The sequence below is a fragment of the Solea senegalensis genome, linkage group LG1 (assembly GCF_019176455.1).
Source record: "Solea senegalensis isolate Sse05_10M linkage group LG1, IFAPA_SoseM_1, whole genome shotgun sequence".
NCBI classification, from domain to species: domain Eukaryota; kingdom Metazoa; phylum Chordata; class Actinopteri; order Pleuronectiformes; family Soleidae; genus Solea; species Solea senegalensis.
This window is the reverse complement of record NC_058021.1, coordinates 27,858,636-27,880,374: the sequence shown is the minus strand read 5'-3', so window position 1 is coordinate 27,880,374 and position 21,739 is coordinate 27,858,636. Positions and strand designations below refer to the sequence as shown.

Here is a 21,739-nt window from a genome sequence, read left to right as displayed (position 1 = left end):
TCACTTTTGCTTTCCATAGGTCACCATCTTGCGCAGTCATGTTTCTACATCACAAAGAGACATGGTGTGCCTTTCATGTTTTCAACTAAAAGCTTACAACAAAAATTACATTCTTTCTGCTACATGAAAGCCACCATAAAAGTGGGGAGTCGTCTGGTTATTACATTTAAATGTCTCTGATTCTTACACACAAGATCTTTAAGATAAGACAGGTCAACTGATTAGGAGTATAAACTGACTCCAAAAATGTTTTATTAATTCTATTATAATAAAATGTTAGCGAACCACTGGTATAAAGTATATATTAATGACATGAATGGCAATCTGTCCATGGTGTACCAAGCCTTTCTCTATGTCAGCTGAGATTGGCACAGCTCCCCCATGTGGAGGATAAAGTGGTAGAAGATGGATGGATGTTACTTACAGTATATTAATATATATTTATGTAAAGCACATATACAAAATTATACTATGGATGACTTGTAATATATAACACATATACATATATATATATATATAATACATAGGTGATAGAGAATGTATACTACATTCTCTATGTTGTGACTAAATAGAGAAATCCAGCACTTTTCACAGACGTTTTCTTCAGTTATACAGATATCATGATGTATCTATATGCTTGTCTTGCTTTATATTGGTAAACACAGAATCGTTGCATCATGGACCATGTATTGCACATCGAATCGTGGGGTACCCTGTAATTCCCACCCCTAGCATACACGGCCCTATTGACAGTCAGTGGTGATGCTGTTGCTGCAGGGACTCGCTCGCACACTGACGAGGATGATGCGGGTGAAGAAAACACGCTTACAGTCTGTGCATGTGGCACTCAGTTTTTGAGGAAGTGAAGAAAGTGAAGAAAATGGACGACGTGTGCACGGCTCTGTGGATCCGTGTTGTTTTACCCGCATCGGCAAGAAGTGAGGGATCGGTGCCTTCAAGTCTGTGTTCCTGGAGATGGACCGACGTCTCTGCACTGAAACAACGGACGCTATGATAGCTAGCATGCTCTCTGATGTTTGTTTTTTTACCCGACACATAATATAACGCCATTGTTTGGAATATAATTTCCAAAAAACGAGGAAAAACTTTTTTCGTTTTATCTAGCAAACTAACAAACTAGCTCGATAAAAGCAAAGTGAAAAGGTTAAACCGTACCTGGTGACACATGAATCGCGTCTAGCTACATTAGTTAGCCCTCTTTATATAAAGCTATTAATGCTAGTCAAAATTGGTTACGCTAATTAATATTAGCGCTAGCTAAGAAAACATCCTTAGTAACGGTGCCTAGGTTACACAGTAGTGACTAGCATAACCCGTCTGGTTAGTGAAGTCGCATTAAACGCTAATAGCGTTCAGCAATTATTCAATAATTGCTCTTTCATAACTAGTTTATATAGTTGATTTAGCATCGATGTCGCCAAATATGAGGCTAACGATACAGGTTTTTTTTAGGTGTAACGTTCACACCTTTTTCTCCATAGGTTCATTTAAAGCGTTATAACCGCTCAATAACTAAAATAAAACACAAGCGGATAATTTTTCAGGTAGATTTTTGCTGACATTTTCCTTCTGAATGTGTTAAGCTAGGACAGGAAACTTGACACTTGAGCTGAGCACACTGTTGCTGGTAAAGAAAAAAATTCCAGAGCAGCCTCATTAAGTGTAGCCCATAAGTACCAGAAATGCGTCTCTCCTCGTTTTTGGCCTTGTTCAGGCCTGCTTTACCCCTCATCCTCGGGCTTTCTCTGGGATGCAGTCTGAGTCTTTTAATGGTGTCCTGGACGCAGGGAGACACCGACGACTCCTGCCGGGATGAACTGGGCAATGGGGGGCTTTTCCTGGGCAGAGGAGATGCCCAGAGATTCTCCAGGGATGAAGCCGGGGATGAGGATTTCCAGCCTCGGATAGTTCCGTATCACAAGGATCCGAATAAGCCTCACAAGAAAGTTCTCAGGTGAGTGTAGGAGTCGTGTTCATTTCCCCGTTTCCAGGTACAAATGGAGAGAAGACGTGGAGCAGAAACGCCACACAGCCATACATAAAGAAGTGTCAAAAGACAAACATTTACTATTCTAATGGATTTTAAGACACACTTGTCAAAGAAATGGCTCAGCACACTGATTACTGTGTTTGTTGCAAGAAATTGAATCACTTGACATTTGTCAACTCTCATATTAGTAAGTCTAGATTTCAATATATTTGGTCTTAGTTTAAAAAAAATTAAAACCTTACTTCCTTTCTGTGTAGGTGGAAACATTTGAACAGATGTCTATACCTACAATCTCTGTGGATTTCACTGTTGTCTGTTTTATTTCCTTTTACATTGATATAGGTCTGTGTCTAAAAATAAAGTAGGTAGTTTGACAGAGGTAGTAGTCTTGTCGTTTTGCTGTAGCAGCTCCACGTGGAATGTCGCACAGATACAGGGAAGTAAGACTCGAGGTAGACTAATGTGGGTTTTACTGTGTGTGAGCTAGGCTGCTTATAGATCAGCACCAACATCCAGAGATACTACAGATAATGTTTGTAGGGGCTGTATGTGCGAACATAGTTGCTCCACATATTTGTGTAATGTTTGAGTGAGCTTGTATACACACAGCTCTCACACAGCAGGAGAGACTATAGGATCCACAACAAGTGAGTGTTTGTTGCAGGCACCCACGTCCTTTGTAGACCCCCCTGCTCTTGTGAAAACGTCTTAACGAGACAATCTCCTCCTGCATTTGTCATAATGTAAACTCGGGAGAATGTTTGGATGTTTTCTGGAGTTTCTTAAAAACAGCCTTAGAGTCTGCAATCAATATTTTGTGTGATAACTGTAATGGGAGAAATTGATCTTTTCCATGTCTGTTTCTTTGTTCATGTCCCCAGAACCCGTTATATCCACACTGAACTGGGCATCAGAGAGCGACTGCTTGTGGGCGTGCTGACCTCTCGGGCCACCTTGAACACATTGGCTGTGGCTGTGAACCGCACCGTCGCACACCACTTCCACCGGACCTTTTTCTTCACAGGTTTGCGCAGCCCCAAAGTACCTCATGGCATGACTGTGGTTGCCCATGGCGACGACCGCCCAGTGTGGCTCATGTACGAGACAGTCCGTCACCTCCATCAACATTATGGCTCAGACTACGACTGGTTCTTTCTAGCACAGGATGACACTTACATGCAGGCAGATCGTTTGTCTGAGCTTGTGGGCCACCTCAGTGCAGGTCAGGACCTGTACATGGGCAGGGCGGAGGAGTTCATTGGTGGGGAGGAGAAGGCACGCTACTGCCATGGAGGCTACGGCTACCTGCTGTCTCGCAGCCTGCTGGCCCGTCTTCAGCCACATCTCGACACCTGCCGTAATGACATCCTCAGTGTGAGACCTGATGAGTGGCTGGGCCGCTGCATTATTGACTATCTGGGTCTCAGCTGTGTGGAGGCGCACCAGGTAACGAATGAAAAACGCATGTTTTTTTTTATCCGTTTTATTGGTGTAGTACCTATCCTTACCTCATGTTTTCCTCAATGTTTGTGTGGCTCACAGGAGATGACCTATCGCTATTTTGAACTTGGGAAAAATGCCGACCCAGAGCGTGAAGACAGCGCACAGTTTAAAAACGCCTTCACAGTGCACCCTGTATCGGAACCCAATCTCATGTACCGCCTGCACAAACGCTTCAGCCAGATCGAGCTGGAATGGACTTACCTACAGATTGAACAGCTCCAGGTTTGTGATTACACCTGATAACAAAAACTTATCTGATTGGAGAACATTCTGTGAGCTATCTGTGAGTTCTTTGTAAATGTGTATTCTTCTCTCCACCACATCTGAACCAGTGCTATGTCATAAAGGTAAAACAAGAGGCACTATTGTGTAGTAAAGTTGCAAATCATATGTAATTAGGGCTGTTTTGATTTCATTATATGAACCTTACACCACTCAGCACTGGGAAGAGTGTAAGCACAGTATTGTTTTTTCTTTAATTGATACATCCCAGCCTTGATAATATGACATATTTTTGGGCATTCATCAGATTCAAATCAACAACCTCAGCGATCTGACACCAGAGGGTAAAGCTGGAGTGACATGGCCTATTGGAATCAACCCTCCCTTCAAACCAAGAACGCGTTTTGAGGTCATAAACTGGGAGTACTTCACAGAAGAGCACATCTACTCGTGCATCGACGGCTCCCCAAAGTGTGAGATGAGAGGCGCGGATCGTGCCGATGTAAATGCAATTCTGGAGATCGCAGTGGAGCGGTTAAATGAGCGATACCAGCCACAGCTGCGCTTCCGCAAACGCCGTCTTCTTAACGGGTACCGGCGCTTTGATCATACACGTGGTATGGAGTACGTGCTGGACCTAGCGCTGGAAGCTTATACCCAGAAAGGCCACAGTCAAGTCATTGTGAAACGGGTCACCCTGCTGCGACCTCTAAGTGCAGTTGAGATTATCCCCATGCCCTATGTGACAGAGGCAACACGGGTGCAGGTCATCCTGCCTGTCACTGCCCAGGATCAGGATTATGTCAGTAACTTCCTGGACATGTATGTGATGAACACTCTGGACACCCATGATAATGTTTTACTCACGTTCTTGTTCATATATGATCCTTTTGATGCGCAGCGAGTCAGCCAGACTGATGTGTTTGCTGGCATCAAAGCCATGATCGGCGAGGTGGAGAAACGCTACGGGGACGTGAAGATTCCGTGGATTAGCGTGAAGACGGAGGTGCCGTCACAGGTCAAGCTGATGGACATCATCTCCAAGAAGCACCCAGTGGACACGTTGTTTTTCCTGTCTAGCGTGTGGACCGAAGTCAACGCCGATTTCTTGAACCGCTGCAGAATGAACGCCATCAGCAACTGGCAAGTCTTCTTCCCCATCCACTTCCAGGAATACAATCCTGCGGTTCTCTACCGCGACCAGCAGCCTTCTGCCGCCTCCTCCTCTTTTGCCTCCGAGTCACTGCGGGACGGCCACTTCGACCGCCAGGTCTTTGACGAGGCCTGCTTTTACAACGCGGATTACATGACTGCACGGACCAAGATGGCTGCTGACATTTTAGATAACGAGGAGCTGCTGGAAAGCATGGACGTGTACGACATATTCGTCCGTTACTCAGGCTTACATGTGTTCAGAGCTGTAGAGCCGGCGCTGATCCAGAAATACGTACGGCGAGCGTGCAACCCTCGGTTCAGCGAGGATATCTACCACCGCTGTGTGCTCAGCAACCTGGAGGGTCTGGGGTCACGCTCGCATCTGGCCATGGCTCTTTTTGAGCAGGAACAGGCCAACAGCACCTAGAGGACACATGATACTTCATTTAAACCTCACATATGCTGCCTGGAGTAAAGGATACTCACGCTTAATGCTGTGAATTTTTACTTTTGTGATCCATACACTGAAATTCTCACACTTCTGTTTGGCAGAAAGTGGCGAGGCTCAGTTAAAAGCAGAAACACATTGTGCGCGGACACCTTGGCGGCGTTAATGTGTGCGGAAACATTCTGCTCCCTGACTACAAGTACGTCTGACTCATGAGTCTGTGTCTTTGAATCTGACGGTTTTATGAAACATGGAGGCTTTTCTGTGGACGTTCGCAGAATACAGAGGAGCTCTTCATTGTTCTGACGGGAGCTGAGAATTTACATTCCATCATATTTATGAACATTCATGGAAAATGTAATAAATAAAAGGTGCCATTGTTAATCATTGATTGAGGAAAGATTAAGGAGCCATGAAACCTGATCTATACTTTGTCGCCTGACAATGTCGTACAACAGAAATGGACACTTTCCAATCATGTTTCACGCTTAAAGTTTAAATGTAGGACACAAACCTCTTCCCCTGGATGTTCTTTTGGTGGGTTCAGTCCCACACTCGCCAACCTGGATACATTATCACAGCGTAGGAAAAAAGTAGCTGAGCTGACAATGTATGTAACATTTTTCATATGCTGCAACGAGCAATAATGTCAGACCTGACTGAGGGAGCGCTTGTGTGTATACAGCAGCAGCGCAGGGGCTGGCGGGACAAGACGCGTTTATCCTCTGAAAGACTGGGTTTTTCTACGCAGTAGAATTTACTTCTGAAACTCAATTTGCAGCCGTTTCACTTTAATAGTGCAATGTTGCTGTTACCTCTGCCAACAAGTCACTTCCTGTGTGCAGCGTGGGAACGTGGCCCGGCCCACACAAGATTAAGACTAAATCATCATTGCGTGAACTCATTTGACAATGGTTTTAATCCAGTGGACATTTGTTTATATTTAAAAGTTACACACTACAGTTTTGTCGAGCGACTGAGTAGAAATCAGGTTTAAGAGGTTTTAAAAAAGAATACTGGAACAAGCCAAAGCTGTTGGCTGCCTTTTCTTTGACATGTTTTGTTTTTTTGATTTTTTAAATTAAAGAGTAATTCTGCAGCCAGGAGTTGTTTCTTGATTTATATCCCTGAGAGTCTCATTAGACATAAAGACAACTGTTTACAGGTTGTGTACGCCGCATGCTTGAACAGAAACAGGTGAATATAACCTGTGTCACTTGTGATGACATGTTCATATTCACAGTAGTGCGTCTTGTATTCCGTCCAGTTTGCCTAAAGTCTTAACTGCTGCGGCGCTCGAAGGCAGTGAACAGTTTGTTCTCGAGCAGTGTTCCCTGCCCCGCCTCGTCTCCTCACACCCCGTCACCAACTCCTCACCCCAGCCCTGGGGCCTCTCTGGGATTTTGGCAAATTTTTCCATACACACGTGTCTTTGGTGGAGAGCAGTGAACCCAGAGCCCAGAGGGAGGGTCACGTCTACGTAGCTGAGCTCCGTTGTGGAGAGCGTGGTCAAACTTAATAGCGGCAGGCTTGAACAAGCTGAATGAGTCACTTCACACAGACGATCACATCGAGGCTCCCCTCACCCACCAAACTTCTCGGGAGAATGAGGCGTTAGCAGCGTGAAAGAGGCTCTTTCTGAGGTGGGAGCATGACTGTGGTCAGGATTAGAGCACAGTGGAAAAGGCTCCACCTGTGAAGTCAGTGAACAATAAACTGTCTGTCTGCCACCTCTGACAAACGCTTCGCTCATGCTGGAAGTCAAACCTCCAGAGAGCCTCAGAGAAAATCACTCTTCTATTTTTTTTAAGAAGGATCATGGTGCCGATTTTAAAGCATTGCTGCATTTTACCTGCTTTGTCCTCCTCATGACAGAGTTCACATGGGTTTGACTCGCTTTCATTACAGATGCAGACGGGTAGATATATAAGAAACAATGAATTGACAGGAGGAAACTCATCTCCTCTTTACATCCTGTCACTTCAAACCATCTGCAATTTTACTATGAAGAGACCAACAAAGAATGATAGACTGTGCAGTGTCTCTACTTCCAGGGGAGGGCAGTAATGCAACATCATGGATGCAAGCTGCTGTTAAACCCCATAGAAGAAGGTTATTATGACAAAACAAATAACATAAACTCAGTCAGTGTCAATAGTTATTGTGCAAACGATCAGATAAAAAGATATTTGAGTTATTTCTGTATTAAGTATGTTGCGTTTTAAATTAAATGACTTGTTAAACAGGTACATTAATAGCAATCACATGTTATATTTCACAGTGTGCAAAGCATAAATATAGCACTGTACAGTACATTATCACATATATCTGATATGGGATTTCCAGTCCTAATCCAAAAGTGCTATTAAAGAACAGTTTACTGTAGAGACCACAAGAATAATAACATTTCTTAAAGGGTTTTAGGCAAATGTGTAGCTTTATGGTTTTAATATTTGTCCATGAGTATTTCACTGATAACTGCTTAAATGTAATTGTCTGAAAAGTAAATACTAACACATCTTGGGGTCCAAAAGTTAAAATATAGAAAATAGTAAAGTAAAACACAGTATTATTTATGCCCTAAAAGTTTGCACTGCTTTCAAAATATAGTATAAAGTATAAATATATGTATACATTGACTAGGTGTGAATGTGAGTGATCTCTGCCTCTTGACTTCTGATGAATTATTGCAACCCAATTCCCAATATTATTCAGGACAAGATTAAATTTGAGTATAATATGATTTTCACTGCCATTTTTTGTTTCACCAAGATTTTACCCAGCCATTTCCAGGACATGGTGCAAATAATGGTAGGACAGTATAAATATTATATAATTATATTATATATATTATATTATTATATTATATAGTAAAAAATAAGAGTCATCTCATTATAATAAAAAATACAATTTAAGATGCCTAAATGCCAGCATGTCACTGTGCAACATTTAGGGACCATCAACTTTAAATTCCATCAAATATACTGCTCAGAAATCACCTAAATCACACTGGATGAATGTAATATTTCAACTGAACATCTTTACTGTCATAAAATGAATGAATGAAATCACCATGGAGACAAATGATGAAGTTAAAAGAAAGAAGACACCATCAGATATCATGGCATTTACAAACTTTGGCAAGCGCTTCTTTATTTACATCCAGGCTGTCTCGCAGTGTCACAGCTGTTTTCCCTTTCTTTTTTTTTGTTCTCGTCTTTTTTTCTCTTTTGTAGAATGTCATCACCGAACAAGTTTTGCTCTTTACAGATGCACAGTATTGTGTATACTATAATCGTCCTGTCGGTGGCGCTCTGACAACAGTGTAAACAGAGAGGAAGAGTTCAGTTCCCACTCTTCGTAAAACACATGCAGGGGAGTGGGACAAAACATGTGGACAGTAAAGTCAGGGCTTAAACAAGGGGGACAGTTCAGTCCGGAGACTCGGGTGGGTGCACCCAGGAGCTGCAGCTTCTAATGTTCCTCCACAAGAGGGCGCTAGTGACTCAGTGACAACAATGTGAATGCCCTGACCACACAAAGGAAAAATCACTCTGGATCAGACACAGGATTAAGATACTACTACTGTCTACTGCTCTCCTCTAACGTGTGCAGTTAATATAACTTAGACCTAGTAACAAAAACACAGTCAAGAAAAAAAAAAATCACACCTACAGTTAGTTGCTGGTAGGGCACATCATTTTTGGCAAAAAAAAGTCCCCAGAAGGCATTTCAGCGTATGCAACGCTCCTCACACCGGCTGTTATGTATGCCACCTTGTTGTTGTATGTACACATTCTGTCTCATCAGATGGATGTATGTATGGAGCATGCATAGGTCTCGGTGACGTGAAATCGTCCAATCACATGGCGTGTCAAGAGGCGCGACAGAGAGAAGTTACAGCACAGTGCAACGGAAACCCAGAAAAAAAAACACAGGCTCCAGCTCTAAACTGACTGCTGACATTACAACATATACATACAAGTCGTGTGTCATTTAAAAAAAGGTGTAAAATGAGATCGGGTGGTGCAGATTACATCGTGTGACTGAGAGCGAGGGAGGCCGCCGGGCTCCCACGACGGACAAGAGATGGACCTAAAATAAACCCAGAGAGGACACAGAGGAACGCTAACATTCCTGAACTACTAATCCAAAACTCATGTACCCCATCCGCCCTCACCCTCTACACCCCACCCCCCCCACCCCAAAAAAAACAAACACTCATAATATCATATACTGTACAGCGGGCCCTCTTAAAGGAGCACAAAAAAACCAAACATATTTACATTCACATCTGTAGACGACGGAAAGAAAACTCTTCATGTAACGTTAAAAAAAAACAAAAAAAGGTGTAGAAATGGACAAAGCTTTCCAAACCACAGGCTTAAATGTTTATTGCAGAAATACTTTAAGAGAATTTGAGACCTAATTAGCTACAAAGGAAAACTTTTGGGAGTAAATTCTCTGTCTTTTTTTCTTTTTCTTCTTCTTCTCCTTCTTTTTGCAATTTTCTATTATTAAACCCAGATCTGGATTTTTGCCCATTTCTGTTTCAGTGATCATGATCTCTTCATCTTGTTGCAACCTTTGGTAGAACCTTCAATACAATAACTGGTAAAAGCACAAACTTCACAAACAAGAGGCAGTGAGTGACAAATGAAGTCAATTTTTCATCGATTAAGGGAAGAAAAAGCTCTCGCTATCATGGTCAATATTTTGTTTTTTTTTCCTTCATTAAACCGAACAGACGTGGATCTGTTGACGTGATAATACTTACAGTTCGCTCAGTTTACTAATACTGTTGTAGGAAAAAGACTAAAGCGTGAGACACGCCGTCGTGTCGTCAAACTGATTTACTCACTAGAACCTGAGAGTGAATGAAATCTACAGCTCAGGTTTATTTATAGCACTGATATCCCTGCATCCACTCGATGTGTCACACTGCAACCTCAACTTTGCTGGTGTAAGTAGTCAGTGTTTCAAAAACACTATCCTCATGAGAACAAACAGGAAGAAAAAAAGAACACACACACACACAGAGTCACACGTTCACAATCAAACATCCCCTAAAAAAAAATCATAAAATGAGAAGACTGTGAGGACGGACAGTGACGTCGCGAGCAGCCGCTTGAGATCTTGTCATAAAACGGAGAGAGTCAGTGACAAATTTACAGAGAGCCAAACAACGTGTGGTTTTCAGTCTGACGATGGTCAGATGGTCGACCGCGCAAGCGTTGGGTGTCCTCACAGTCGTGCACAGAAAAACAAGAACACTCCGGCTTCCGTACGTTTACATCGCTGCTGACCCTGTGGAAACCTCCTCCTCTTCCTCCTCCACAAAAACAAAGGCTGTTTTTTAAAGTTAGTGACATTTTTTTTTAGAGGTATTAGGTTTCAGCAGGCTTCAGCGATGGCCTCACACACACACACAGACACACACAGACACACACACAGAGCTCTGAAATGAGATGCAGATATTCAGGAGGGCCTTGGTTTTAGGTGTTGCGCACAGCTAAGGCCTGTTCCAGCTCCTGTCTCCTCTGCTGGATCTGTTTGGAAGACATGAATGTATCACATGACCTGAGCATTTTAAAGCAGATCTACAGGATGTGCATAAAAGAAAGTTGCTTCCTCACCTTGCAGTAGAAATAGCGGCTGACGGCTTCCTGGGACCAGGGCTCGTGGTAAAACGCCGCCCTCCTCTCTTCTTCGGGGTTCCCCACCACGTCTGTCATCAGCTGCAGCCAGAGACAACAAGCATTAATGATAGAACAATCATTATAGGTGACAAACACGCACATCTATCACCAACAACAACTTGATATTCAAGATTGAGACTACTAGAGCCAGGGGTCAGAGGTCGACCTGCTCTACCACAGCCGCACCGTTTACTTTTTACTGATTACATCAAAACGTTCAGCCTATGATATAACAAAATAGCCCCTCTGAAACCCTCCCAGTCAATAATATAATATAATGAGGATAAAGCGGTAGAGGATGGACGGATAATATAATATTTGATTTGTTGTTGCCAAAATTTAGTCCCCCTGGTGGAACATGAAAGTACTGCAGATGGTTCACAAGATATCAAATAAAAACGTTTCTAACTTGTAATAACTAAAAACCACAGGATTTAAATCAATTACATAAATACAGTGGATCTCTTGTGATTGGAGGGGAGGGGGGAACATGTTTAATGTAACACCTCATTATGCTGGGATGGGCATGATGATGGAGCAGTGGCTTTCAGGTGGGAAAAAAAAAAGTGTGTTTATTAGAAATGGCTATAACCATGTTTTGGTGGGACTTTAACACGATAGTTACCATGGTAACTGTACATTTTCCCTCATTTATGTACATGTACAGGTGCAAATGGATTGCCAGTGGGGCAGAAAATGACATGAAAGCTTTATATCAAGTAGATTAGCTAAATCCATCGATCTTCTACTGCTGGTGCTAATCTCAGCTGATGAAGGGCGACTGGCGGGTTCACCCTGGACAGATCGCCAGTCCATCACAGGGACATGTAGAGACAAACAACCATCCACTCTCGCAGTCAATTTAGAGTGTCCGATTTGCCTAATCCCCAGATTCAGATCAAATAATTTGACACTCAATCCACACTCTCGTGAGCACGTAAACGTGGAATCAAACCTTCAAGTCTCGGCTCTGGGATTTGAGCCAGTCCTGGATGTAGCCCTTGGGATCTCTGGAGAAGCTAAGCATGAAGTCCCTCTGGATCTTCAACTGGTTGATGGACTCGATGGTCTCGTGGATCTGAAAGAGAAGTAACAGAGTAACGTCAAACAATTGTGCTTCCTCTTTTCCTACTAGCTCTAACAAACACAAAGGCAGTATGACGGACGCTTGCTCGTCACCTCGGTGTGATTCACAGCATCCAGTCGTGATAAAAATCAATACAGAGAGAGAGAGAGGGGGGATTTTGTGACACAGCTGCTCTCACCTTGTTGTCGAGTGAGGCGATTTCCTGCTGGTTGGCGGTGGAGAGGAGGAAGCTGCTCATCTGGCTCTTCAGCGGATCTTCCACTTCCACGTCTATGTCATAGCAGGCCGTCTTCTTCTGGTCGTTAGGGTCCACGCTGGCGGGAGGCAAAAAACAAGACGAGTGAGATCAGAGCGTTGAGATGAGCGCTCATTAATGCAGAAGTGTCAGGTGTGATGTGTTTTAAAAAAAAATAGAATAAAATAAAAATCATTACAGAACCTGAAAGGAGAACTTTTCATTAATCTCTCTCAAACATCACCTCTCAGCGCCTGCAAACTCTCGCACCTTCTCTTCTCTAATTAGACCAGTTATTCTTTGCTTGCTAGTGGAGTGAAAATGTGAAATAAATGTTCCTGAACATAAATAGATTTCTTATACACACACAAAAAAAAGGAAAAAGAAAAAACAGCACTAATTTTGTTTTGACAAGTATTTATCTGCTGCCACAGACTGTTTATATTCTGGTGTAAGACAGGGACACGTTAAAAGTTAAAACTCATTTCAGCGACTTAACAAAAGCCTCACCTATTAAATCTACACCTGTTCGTTTACAATATCTTATCATAATGTTCACGTCTAACTGGAAAGTCATGTGCGTGAATCACACACCAAACTCCATAGAGAAAATCAGCATTTTTAGAGAACAAGGACACGTTTGTAACGTTTGTGTTGCCGAGGTAAATCCAGACAAAGTGAGTAAAGTAAAACTGGAGTCACAAAATGGCACATTTGAACAGACTGATGGAGGCAGCAGACGATCAATAACACCTGTGCGCTGTGATATAAAACCGCTCTTTTTCTCTATGGGGTTTGGCATGGGGGAGTGAGCGGTTAAAACTGGTTTGATCCTAACCTTGTACATCCTCATATTTCTGTTATTTCTCTTATTCTGGAAAAAGAAAAACATGGCCAAAACATTCTCATGTACAGCCTTCGCGACATTTTCTGGTAAATGTCTGTATTTCAGCGAATCTTCAGTAAGAACTACCTGATGACGTGGTTGATGACGATGGGGTCAGGGGGCAGGAGGAGGTTGGTGAGACGTTGAGGGATCTCAGAGAACTTCAGACGAGGACAATCAAAAATCTGTGGAGAGAAGAAAAGAAAAGAAAATATATTAACATGAGATGGGGACATGTTGGATTTTATCACACACTCGTGGATCATTTTGAATGAAGGAAATGCCTAGTGGCTTATTCTGAAGGGCCACAAGGGGGAGCCTGCATGTTTCCAGTCATTAGCAGAACCTCATCAATTATCCTGACATTTAAAGCTGTAGTCTGTAACTTTTAAATGTAAACAAACGTCTGCTACATTCAAAACACTGACGCATAACATCCCAACCGATGGAGGCAAGGAGTCGCATACCTGTTGGAAGTACTTGTCACAGTTGATGTACTCCTTGTCATGGGAGTCCTGCAGCTTGTTGGTCTTGACGTACTGCCACAGGGCCTGAATGATGCAGGAGCGGGTCTGAGTGTGGATGCCGAGCAGGCGGGCCAGACGAGGGTCCAGTTTGAACTGGGGAGGCTGCCGAGACACAATCACTGGGTCATCACCACACGTTTTTATCAGTGCTGTCACTTAACCTCCATCACGTCAGACATTGTTAAAGCACCCCTAGAAATTCATCAGTCATTAAACAATGTTTTAGTCCGTGTCTCCTCTTCTTCTGTGGACCAGCCAGTGGTGACCTCTAACTTGAGGCCTGCAGGTTTGATTCCAGTGCAGGGATTACTCACAGCTGTGACAGAGGAGAGTACAATCTCTGTACAGTGTTAGGAGTAACTGTGTGGCGCCCTCACCTGGTAGTCCAGCATCAGCAGCAGGGTGCAGCGCACGCTCACGTCCCCTGGCCTCTTCACCTGGAAACCGTCCGTTTCTTGGGTGGTGGGCGTGCGGTGCCACTGATAAAAAAAACCAAAAAAAACACAAAACACAGACTGAGTCACTTTGTTCAGACTAAATCTTTATTTAATTTTAATACCTGTGTGTTTCACACTTTATTCATCAAAGTAGTTGGTTTGTTGTTCTGTGCTGCCAGTTTCTCACTGTGAGCAATGGGGTACAAATAAATGATTGTTTCAAAATGTTAAAAGCAGTGAAGTAATGCTTTTTCCTCTAGTGCCACCCTATAACGTTTTGTGTAAAAACATCTTGACAACAGCGAGGATAAATTGCAATGGCTTTGTTAAATGTCTAGCGCCATCATGAGGTCACATTTTCAAGTCAAAACTTAATTTGTAAACCACTCGCTCTCTCGCACCAAACTCCATATAGAAAATCGGCTTTTTTGAGCTTGTGAAAACACAGTGAAGTCACAAAATAACACGCTTAAATTCACTGTGGATCAAAAACGAGTGATTTTCTCTGTGGAATTTAGTGCAGGGAGAGAACGCTCTGCCGAATAACACAAATTCCAGGACGCCGCACCAACATAATTGAACTGTGTTTAATATTTGAGGTTCTGAGGGAAGTTTTAAACACGAGAAACTATTTTACATTGAAGAGGAGGAACGCACCTGCATCCACTACAGTATGCTCACCCTGCAGAGCTACGTGTGTGTGGTTTCTGCAAAGCAGCCGCGTGTGCACCGTGCGCTGAAACAAACCACGATAGCAAAAGGTCAAACATGTGGCCGCGCACCTGAATGTTATCATGTGAAATAGCAGCAACAACCACCACGAGTGTATTTTAGTCGCCTTTTAGTCTCTGCTACTCGCGTAACCGCTGATCTTATTTACGTCTCCATTTCATCGCAACTTGCGCGGGAAATAAAAAGCAAAGCTCTGACATGACAGCGGGCCGCAGTCTCTCAACACACGGGAATATTTGGCTTTGCTTTTCCAGCTGACTCATGCGGCTCAAGGCGGAGAGAAATTTTCTTTTGATGGAAAATCATTCAAAGTGAAGCATCTGAGTGCCTTACTCAAATCTGCTCTTAAAAGGAGGAACCTTGAGAAGTCATCATTTTCACTCTCACACTCTTCTCTTTTTTTATTTTTTTTATTTGTATTATTAAGTCAATACATTTTGCGAGGATACAAAGTCAAGGGCAGCTTGTGGCTGTTTTTTAATAAGGAAGCGCTTGTTTCTCCAGCACTCACACCTGCTTGTTAACCTTGCTGATGCTGAATTTAATAATAAGAAAAAAAAAAAAACACCTTTCTGCTGTTACAGAAATGTCCGTTTATTAAAAAAAAGAGGGGAGGTTGGCGCACTCTCTCTTCTAATTTCATTATTACTTCATTTATCCAGTGGGCAAACAAACGGGAGTGTGTGAGTTTGGGACTTCGACTGCAGCTAAAGACGGTGACACGGTTTCTTCGCTGCACCGTGAAGAACCTGTTACTGACCTCTGAGGGCACAGCTGAGCTAAGCTCCCGACCCACCCCAGTGGCCAACACTCGGCAAAAATAATGCAAAAATAAGAGCACAGAGGGTATTTAACTTAAGTCTCTGCTTCACTTTAAATCAGAGGAGAAAAGATTTAAATTTGAATAAATGTTCAAGGCTCAAAGAGGAGACAAAGAATGGATGCTTTTACTTTTGATATGTTCATTTATTTTTACTGGTAAAACCAACACACTTTTATCAAGGAGGAATTGGAATTTGTGTTTCCTTAAAGGGACAGTTGAGGGTTTTTAGTCGTTATGTAGATGTGTCTCTTGAGGGTAATTTATTATTATTTATGTTCTTATGTTCATGACAACTCCTCCACTACAACTACAGCATCTGCTACCTCCAGAGCTTGAGGTAGCAGAATGAAGATGTTGAGGTTCTCTTTGGGAGTGACGAAGATGGATAGGATCAGGAATGAGTCAATCAGAGGAACGGCACATGTGAGATGTTTTGGAGATAAGGTCAGAGAGGCCAGAATGAGATGGTTTGGTCATGTACAGAGGAGGGATAGTGAGTATATTGGTAGAAGGATGCTGGGGTTGGAACTGCCAGGCAGGAGGTCTAGAGGAAGACCAAAGAGAAGGTTTATGGATGTAGTGAAAGAGGACATGAAGTTAGTTGGTGTGAGAGAGGGGGATGCAGAGAACAGGGTGAGATGGAGGAGGTTGATTCGCTGTGGCGACCCCTGAAGGGAGCAGCAGAAAGGAAAAGAAGAAGAAGAAGAAGAAGTTCATGTGTGGCTTTAATCTGTTGGATATTGTACGATGCACATTTTGCACTTCAGTCTACTTTGTTGTAGACTGTTATATTTCATTCAGGGTTTGTTCATCTGTTGTTGTTGTTGTTGTTGTTGTTGTTGTTGTTGTTGTGGCATCTTTTGTTGGGTTTTTATGACACACAATATTTTTTGCGACCTTTTTGAATATTGCACCCTGGCAAATACTCAAACAAACAAACAAACACGGAATCTAATAAAAAACTCAACTAAAACAGCATTTACGAAAATAAAAACTAGCCAACTTGCTCTCAAAACTAATTAAAAGTAACTCATTTTAAAAAACAAAAGGTCAAAACTTAATAAAAACTAAAACTAATGAAAACTCCTATAACCTTGCTCTGTACACTGCTACAGAATATATATATTTTTCTTGTTTTAATTATCAGGGTTTGGTTTTACGAATCTCACACTGACGTGTAAAATAATCTGGAGCTTCAGCCGACACATTTATGTGCAGAATGCTGCTATTTTATTAATAAGAAAATGTGTTTAAATATGTGTCAACACAAATGTATCTGCATGTATTTGTGTACACCTGTAACTCACTAACTAAACCATTTACTGTGACCAAAGTAAAGAGAGTTTTTGTTCTTCTTCTTCTTCCACTAACAAGTTCTGACTCAAAGTTTCCATGAAACATGAAGAAAAATGCTCCTTTGCTTGTTGCAAACTGACCTCGACCAGGTGGTTGTCTGGACCGTACAGGTCTTTGTCCAGTTCGATCACCAGGCTCTTAAAAAACGAGGAGAACTTCTTCTTCTGCTTCCCAGGCTGCAGAAGAGACAGACAGACAGACAGACGGTCAGTCAGAGTCTACACACACACATTCTACAGATACATATACATATGCACATTGTTTCCTTTATGGCAACGTTCACTGATCAAAAAGCCACAAGAGGCTGAGATGAGATGAGACAGAAAGTGAGACTGCAGACATTCTCAGGGTCCACTTCCTCCGAGCTCGGACCAGAAATATTTGTGGTTTGAAACCTAAACGTTTCCTACCGCTGTGAAATGACGGCCTTGCACCCGGACTGCTGAGAACATCAGAGCTTTACACAGCACAGACAACAGCAATCATATTCTCTCTCTGTCTCTCTGCAAACCTAATCTAAAGGAAATAAAATAATCCAGAGCAGCCTCGGGATCAAAGTGTCTCACTAAATTAGAAGATTATAATCTCCGGGCTGATGTTATGAAATGAAACCGCGCAGCAACTCACGTCATCCAGCAGCTTCCCCTCCACTCGCAGCTCCCATGATGCAATGCTGCCGTCAGAGTCGTCGGCGTCGGGCCGGGCCGGGTTAAAGGTGTTGGATATGTAAAGCCTCAGTTTACGCTTTTGCTGCTGACACAAGGGCATAAAAAGAGGTCTATCTTTTAAAGGGACATTTCGCCACGTGTTGACGTTTATCACACAGACACAAAAAAACACACAGAGCAGTAACAACATGGGCCAGGAGGAAAGGAATTGGGCTTGCAACTGGAGGGTCATTGATTCAAATCCCAGGTGTGCAAAATTCTAATAGTATTGTGAGATTTTCTAATGCATTTTCCAGCTCCATAATAACAATGGATAACAATTTCCAAAGTAATACCTAGGTCAGAGGAGTCAAACGGGCGGCCCGCGGGCCACATGGAGTGTTAACCCTTAGTGCTCATGAGGCACAGGTGCACCCTTGGTCAATTGCTGCTGGAAGAATACACAATTCCTTATATGGACATCCTGAGGGTGTGTGTGTGTTTATAGGTCATATCTCCAGGCTTTACGGAATGCCAAGCCAAGCGAAATGTTAACTGTGACGTTAGTCCAAATTTCACAAATTCAATTAGATTTTATAAATGTTGAGTACTTCAAACATTAGACCCACACAAGGCTTTACCAGCAAACTGTAGATGTACGACACATGGTTTTCTGCCGCATGAAACCCCCCCAAAATGACTCTAAATTCTGTCGTACATATGCCAGAAACACACCAAAAATGGAGGATAAGACATGAAGAACTCACATTCAACATGCACGCTCTTTCAAAAGTCGACATTACAATGTATATAATAGACCAAACACAAGAAGATGAAGGGAGGATGGATGGATGGATAAATGTGAGATCCAAAGTGACTTTTTCTAACCTTCATCGGTCTCTTCAGTGCTTCCTGAATGTCCACACGCTTGCGCATGATGGTCTGGTCCAGTTTGCGCTCAAAGGCCAGCAGGTCCATGTAGGCCTGAGACTCTGGGACCAGCTCACGGATCTGCTTAGAGGGGAAAAAATGGGAAAACACTGACATTAAAATCTTGAGCTTATAGACGGAAATATGACACAAGGTGGATTCAAAAGTCCGATTTTCTCCGTATGCGTTGCGTGAATGATGATTTGGGGTTGAAGCAGATTATCCGTGTGTCTCGGTGCTGGTAGGTGGTCCAAGGACATTTTAACTTTCATTTTCCTTCTTAGTAGCTTTAATGTTAGGATACAAGTAGCAGAGCCAATGGTGAAGATACGGATAGACCTTGATAGATAAGACATTAAGTTAATGCAGATAATGTTATCTGACAACATGGACCACTTTTGATTAAAAAGAGTACGAACAGTATCTGATATTACTCCTTGGTTTGGAGTTAAACTGGACTGTTCAATATTTTTTACTTGGGCAAAAGTGACTAGATGATGTGATATATTCAGATATTCAAAAACAGGTCGACTTTTTGCGGTTGCACCACGTTGTGCATTTGATTGAAATGTTCCTCATGTTTTATGCATCAGTTCTTTTCAGAATTCAGCCGGTGACACACAATGTTCTGGAATCTTGTTTTTGATTTTGAAATTAAGTTTTAATCAACGCTGCCAAACATCGTCTTGTTCACACTGAGTGGGTCACTGTGTTTAGACAAAAACAAACTCAGATGATTCTAGTGGAGACTAGAATTATTTGACAGATATTTGATATTTTGAGACGTATTTAATACCTAATTAGGGCTAGACTGAAGAGGGAAAAACTGAATCTTTCGAGAACTAACTCGTAATATCAAAAAAGTCATAATATTACCAGAGTATTTTCACTCTTCACCTTAAAACGTCCTATTTTATTTTGAATTTTGTCCCCATAAGGAAAACAAATCCCCCACAATGTGTCAGTGATGCCCCCACAACATAAGGAATGCTGGTTTGCATTCTTTGTGTGCACACTCGTAGACATAATGCATTCAATTAAGTCGTAATATCACAAAAGTCATAATATTACGAGAAAAAAATGTAGAGATTTTAAATCATGATTTATTCTCCTAACATGATGACTTTACTCAAGAAAGATTACAACTCCATTCTTGAAAGATTACAACTTTATTCATGAACGATTACAGATTTGTTCTCATAATATTACGACTTTATTCTCATGATATTATGACTTTGTTCTCAAAAGAGTTAAAAAAAAAATGTCTTCAGTTTAGTCCTAAATTCCATTAAAGCATATTCCTTTTCTGCTGCCTGGTCCACCATTAATATGATGGTCCCCACACACACACACATACACACACACACACACACACACACACACACACGTTCTAGGGACACTGGGATAAAAATGACATGTAGTGTAAGCAGCCAAGCAGCCAGCACTCATACATTACCATGCTGATGAAAGTCCTCAGAGCTTCAAGGGCTGCACACACACACACACACACACACACACACACACACACCTACAGTTCACTCCCTCCCTCTTTCATGTTTCTTTCTAAATGGCTGCTTTCATTATTGCCTCTCTATCTGAAAGCTGGCTGCCTCTCAGCAGACTGAGGTGCTGAGCAGATGCAGGAGTGTGGCAGACATTCTCTGTCCCTGACTCATTCTTGTGGAGTGGCGCTCTCTGGCCACGCCAGCAGCTATCTGCCTGTCTGGGTTATGTTAAAGGATAAGACCTGGAGTCCAGACGCTCACAGTGTCCAGACACTGTCCACATCTGTGCGCTGGTCAGGATGTGGTGAGGTTTTTTGGTCTGGCACGCGGCCGCCAACATTTTTTAATTTAATCCCAAAACCTCTGACGGCTTGGACTCACCTGGCAAAGAGGGTGAGATGTTGCCACCGCCTATTTCCAGCGCTCTGCAATGACCCACTGGCTATTTCAATTTAAATCAAAACGATACAACAACAACAAAAAAAAAAGGGGTAAGTAAAACCTTCAACATCATCTGGCCCTGTGCGCCTTCCAAGCCCTGATATCAAAACCTGGCCAGGACGGTTTGTCTGTTCTGCACACGAAACGCAATAACACACGAAGAAGAAAAAAAACAAAACACAAAAAACAAAGCAAAGGTAAAAATATGCAGCCTCACCCTTTGCGGAAGAATCTTGTCTGCCATTTTCCTTCTCTTAGCACTGGAGAGAGGGAGAGAAAGACAGAGAGAAAGAGGGAAAAAGAGAGCATGTTACTATGGTGACTGATAGCGTAGCACCCAGGCCATCTGCTAAAATGCTGGGCCATATCCAGCACCCCAGCGTCCCAGCTGTGTGTGTGTTCATGTGTGTGTGTGTGTGTGTTCTCTGAAAGGCAGTGGTCCACCTGGAGAGCACGAACCTTGAACGGCCAAAAAAGTGTCACATCGCACAGCACTTTTTTATGAAATATATTCACTGCACTTACACTCACACACACACAAGCACGCACACACACACATTGGTTTTCATGACTTCAGAGGACATTGCGTTGACTTACATTTATTTCCTGGACATAACCTTAACCTCAGCCTAACCTTAAAACATATCTTCACCTTAAAATGTACTATTTTATTTTGAATTCTGTCCCCATAAGGAAAACAAGTCCCCCATAATGTGTCAGTGATGTCCCCACAACATAAGGAATACCAGGTGCGCACACACACATGCTGGTTTGCATTCTTTGTGTGCACACTCGTAGACATAATGCATTCCCTAGCCCCCTTACTTTAACCTTAACAATCACAACTAAATGCTTAAACCTTAACCTAACCCTTAAACCAGGTCTTAATCCTCAAAAAGCCAAAATGTCCTCACAAAGATAGGTTTGCTTGAGAACTGGTCCACACATTGGTTTCCATGACTTCAGAGGACATTGCATTGACTTACATTCATTTCCTGGAGACTCACTCTAACCTTAACCATAATTACTACTAACCCTGACCACAACCTAACTTTAAAACATGTCTTCACCTTAAAATGTAGTCATTTACGTTAT

General features: G+C 42.4%; 2 protein-coding genes across 9 annotated transcripts in view; one reads left to right on the top strand and one right to left on the bottom strand.

Moving 5' to 3' along the window:
* Positions 1-727: 727 nt before the first annotated feature.
* chpf2 (chondroitin polymerizing factor 2) lies at positions 728-6,438 on the top strand. Its single transcript, XM_044039840.1, has 4 exons — positions 728-1,975; positions 2,893-3,457; positions 3,554-3,736; positions 4,044-6,438. The coding sequence occupies exons 1-4, from the start codon at positions 1,704-1,706 to the stop codon at positions 5,316-5,318; spliced, it is 2,295 nt and encodes a 764-aa protein (XP_043895775.1). The 5' UTR covers positions 728-1,703; the 3' UTR covers positions 5,319-6,438.
* A 2,023-nt stretch (positions 6,439-8,461) lies between these two features.
* Positions 8,462-21,739, bottom strand: part of smarcd3b (SWI/SNF related, matrix associated, actin dependent regulator of chromatin, subfamily d, member 3b) — a 41,788-nt gene continuing 28,510 nt past the window's right edge. For 3 of the 8 annotated variants that reach the window (XM_044039882.1, XM_044039850.1, XM_044039890.1), the window contains 11 exons: positions 20,862-20,904; positions 18,657-18,782; positions 17,749-17,874; positions 17,202-17,297; positions 14,151-14,252; positions 13,714-13,875; positions 13,334-13,431; positions 12,304-12,439; positions 11,994-12,116; positions 10,976-11,077; positions 8,462-10,888 (listed from right to left, as the gene is read on the bottom strand). In XM_044039882.1, coding sequence (XP_043895817.1) covers positions 10,835-10,888; positions 10,976-11,077; positions 11,994-12,116; positions 12,304-12,439; positions 13,334-13,431; positions 13,714-13,875; positions 14,151-14,252; positions 17,202-17,297; positions 17,749-17,874; positions 18,657-18,782; positions 20,862-20,904 — 1,168 coding nt within the window. In that variant the 3' untranslated portion in view covers positions 8,462-10,834. The remainder of the gene's footprint in view (positions 10,889-10,975; positions 11,078-11,993; positions 12,117-12,303; positions 12,440-13,333; positions 13,432-13,713; positions 13,876-14,150; positions 14,253-17,201; positions 17,298-17,748; positions 17,875-18,656; positions 18,783-20,861; positions 20,905-21,739) is intronic. The other 5 variants (XM_044039855.1, XM_044039899.1, XM_044039874.1 and 2 more) reach the window with 3 other exon arrangements.

What these genes read in the sequence shown, in the direction of transcription:
- chpf2 (XM_044039840.1), top strand. Translation starts at nt 1,704, where the DNA reads ATGCGTCTCTCCTCGTTTTTGGCCTTGTTCAGGCCTGCTTTACCCCTC. An exon ending in CCTCACAAGAAAGTTCTCAG is followed by an intron (nt 1,976 to 2,892) that starts GTGAGTGTAGGA and finishes TCATGTCCCCAG; the next exon opens with AACCCGTTATATCCACACTG. An exon ending in GCTGTGTGGAGGCGCACCAG is followed by an intron (nt 3,458 to 3,553) that starts GTAACGAATGAA and finishes TGTGGCTCACAG; the next exon opens with GAGATGACCTATCGCTATTT.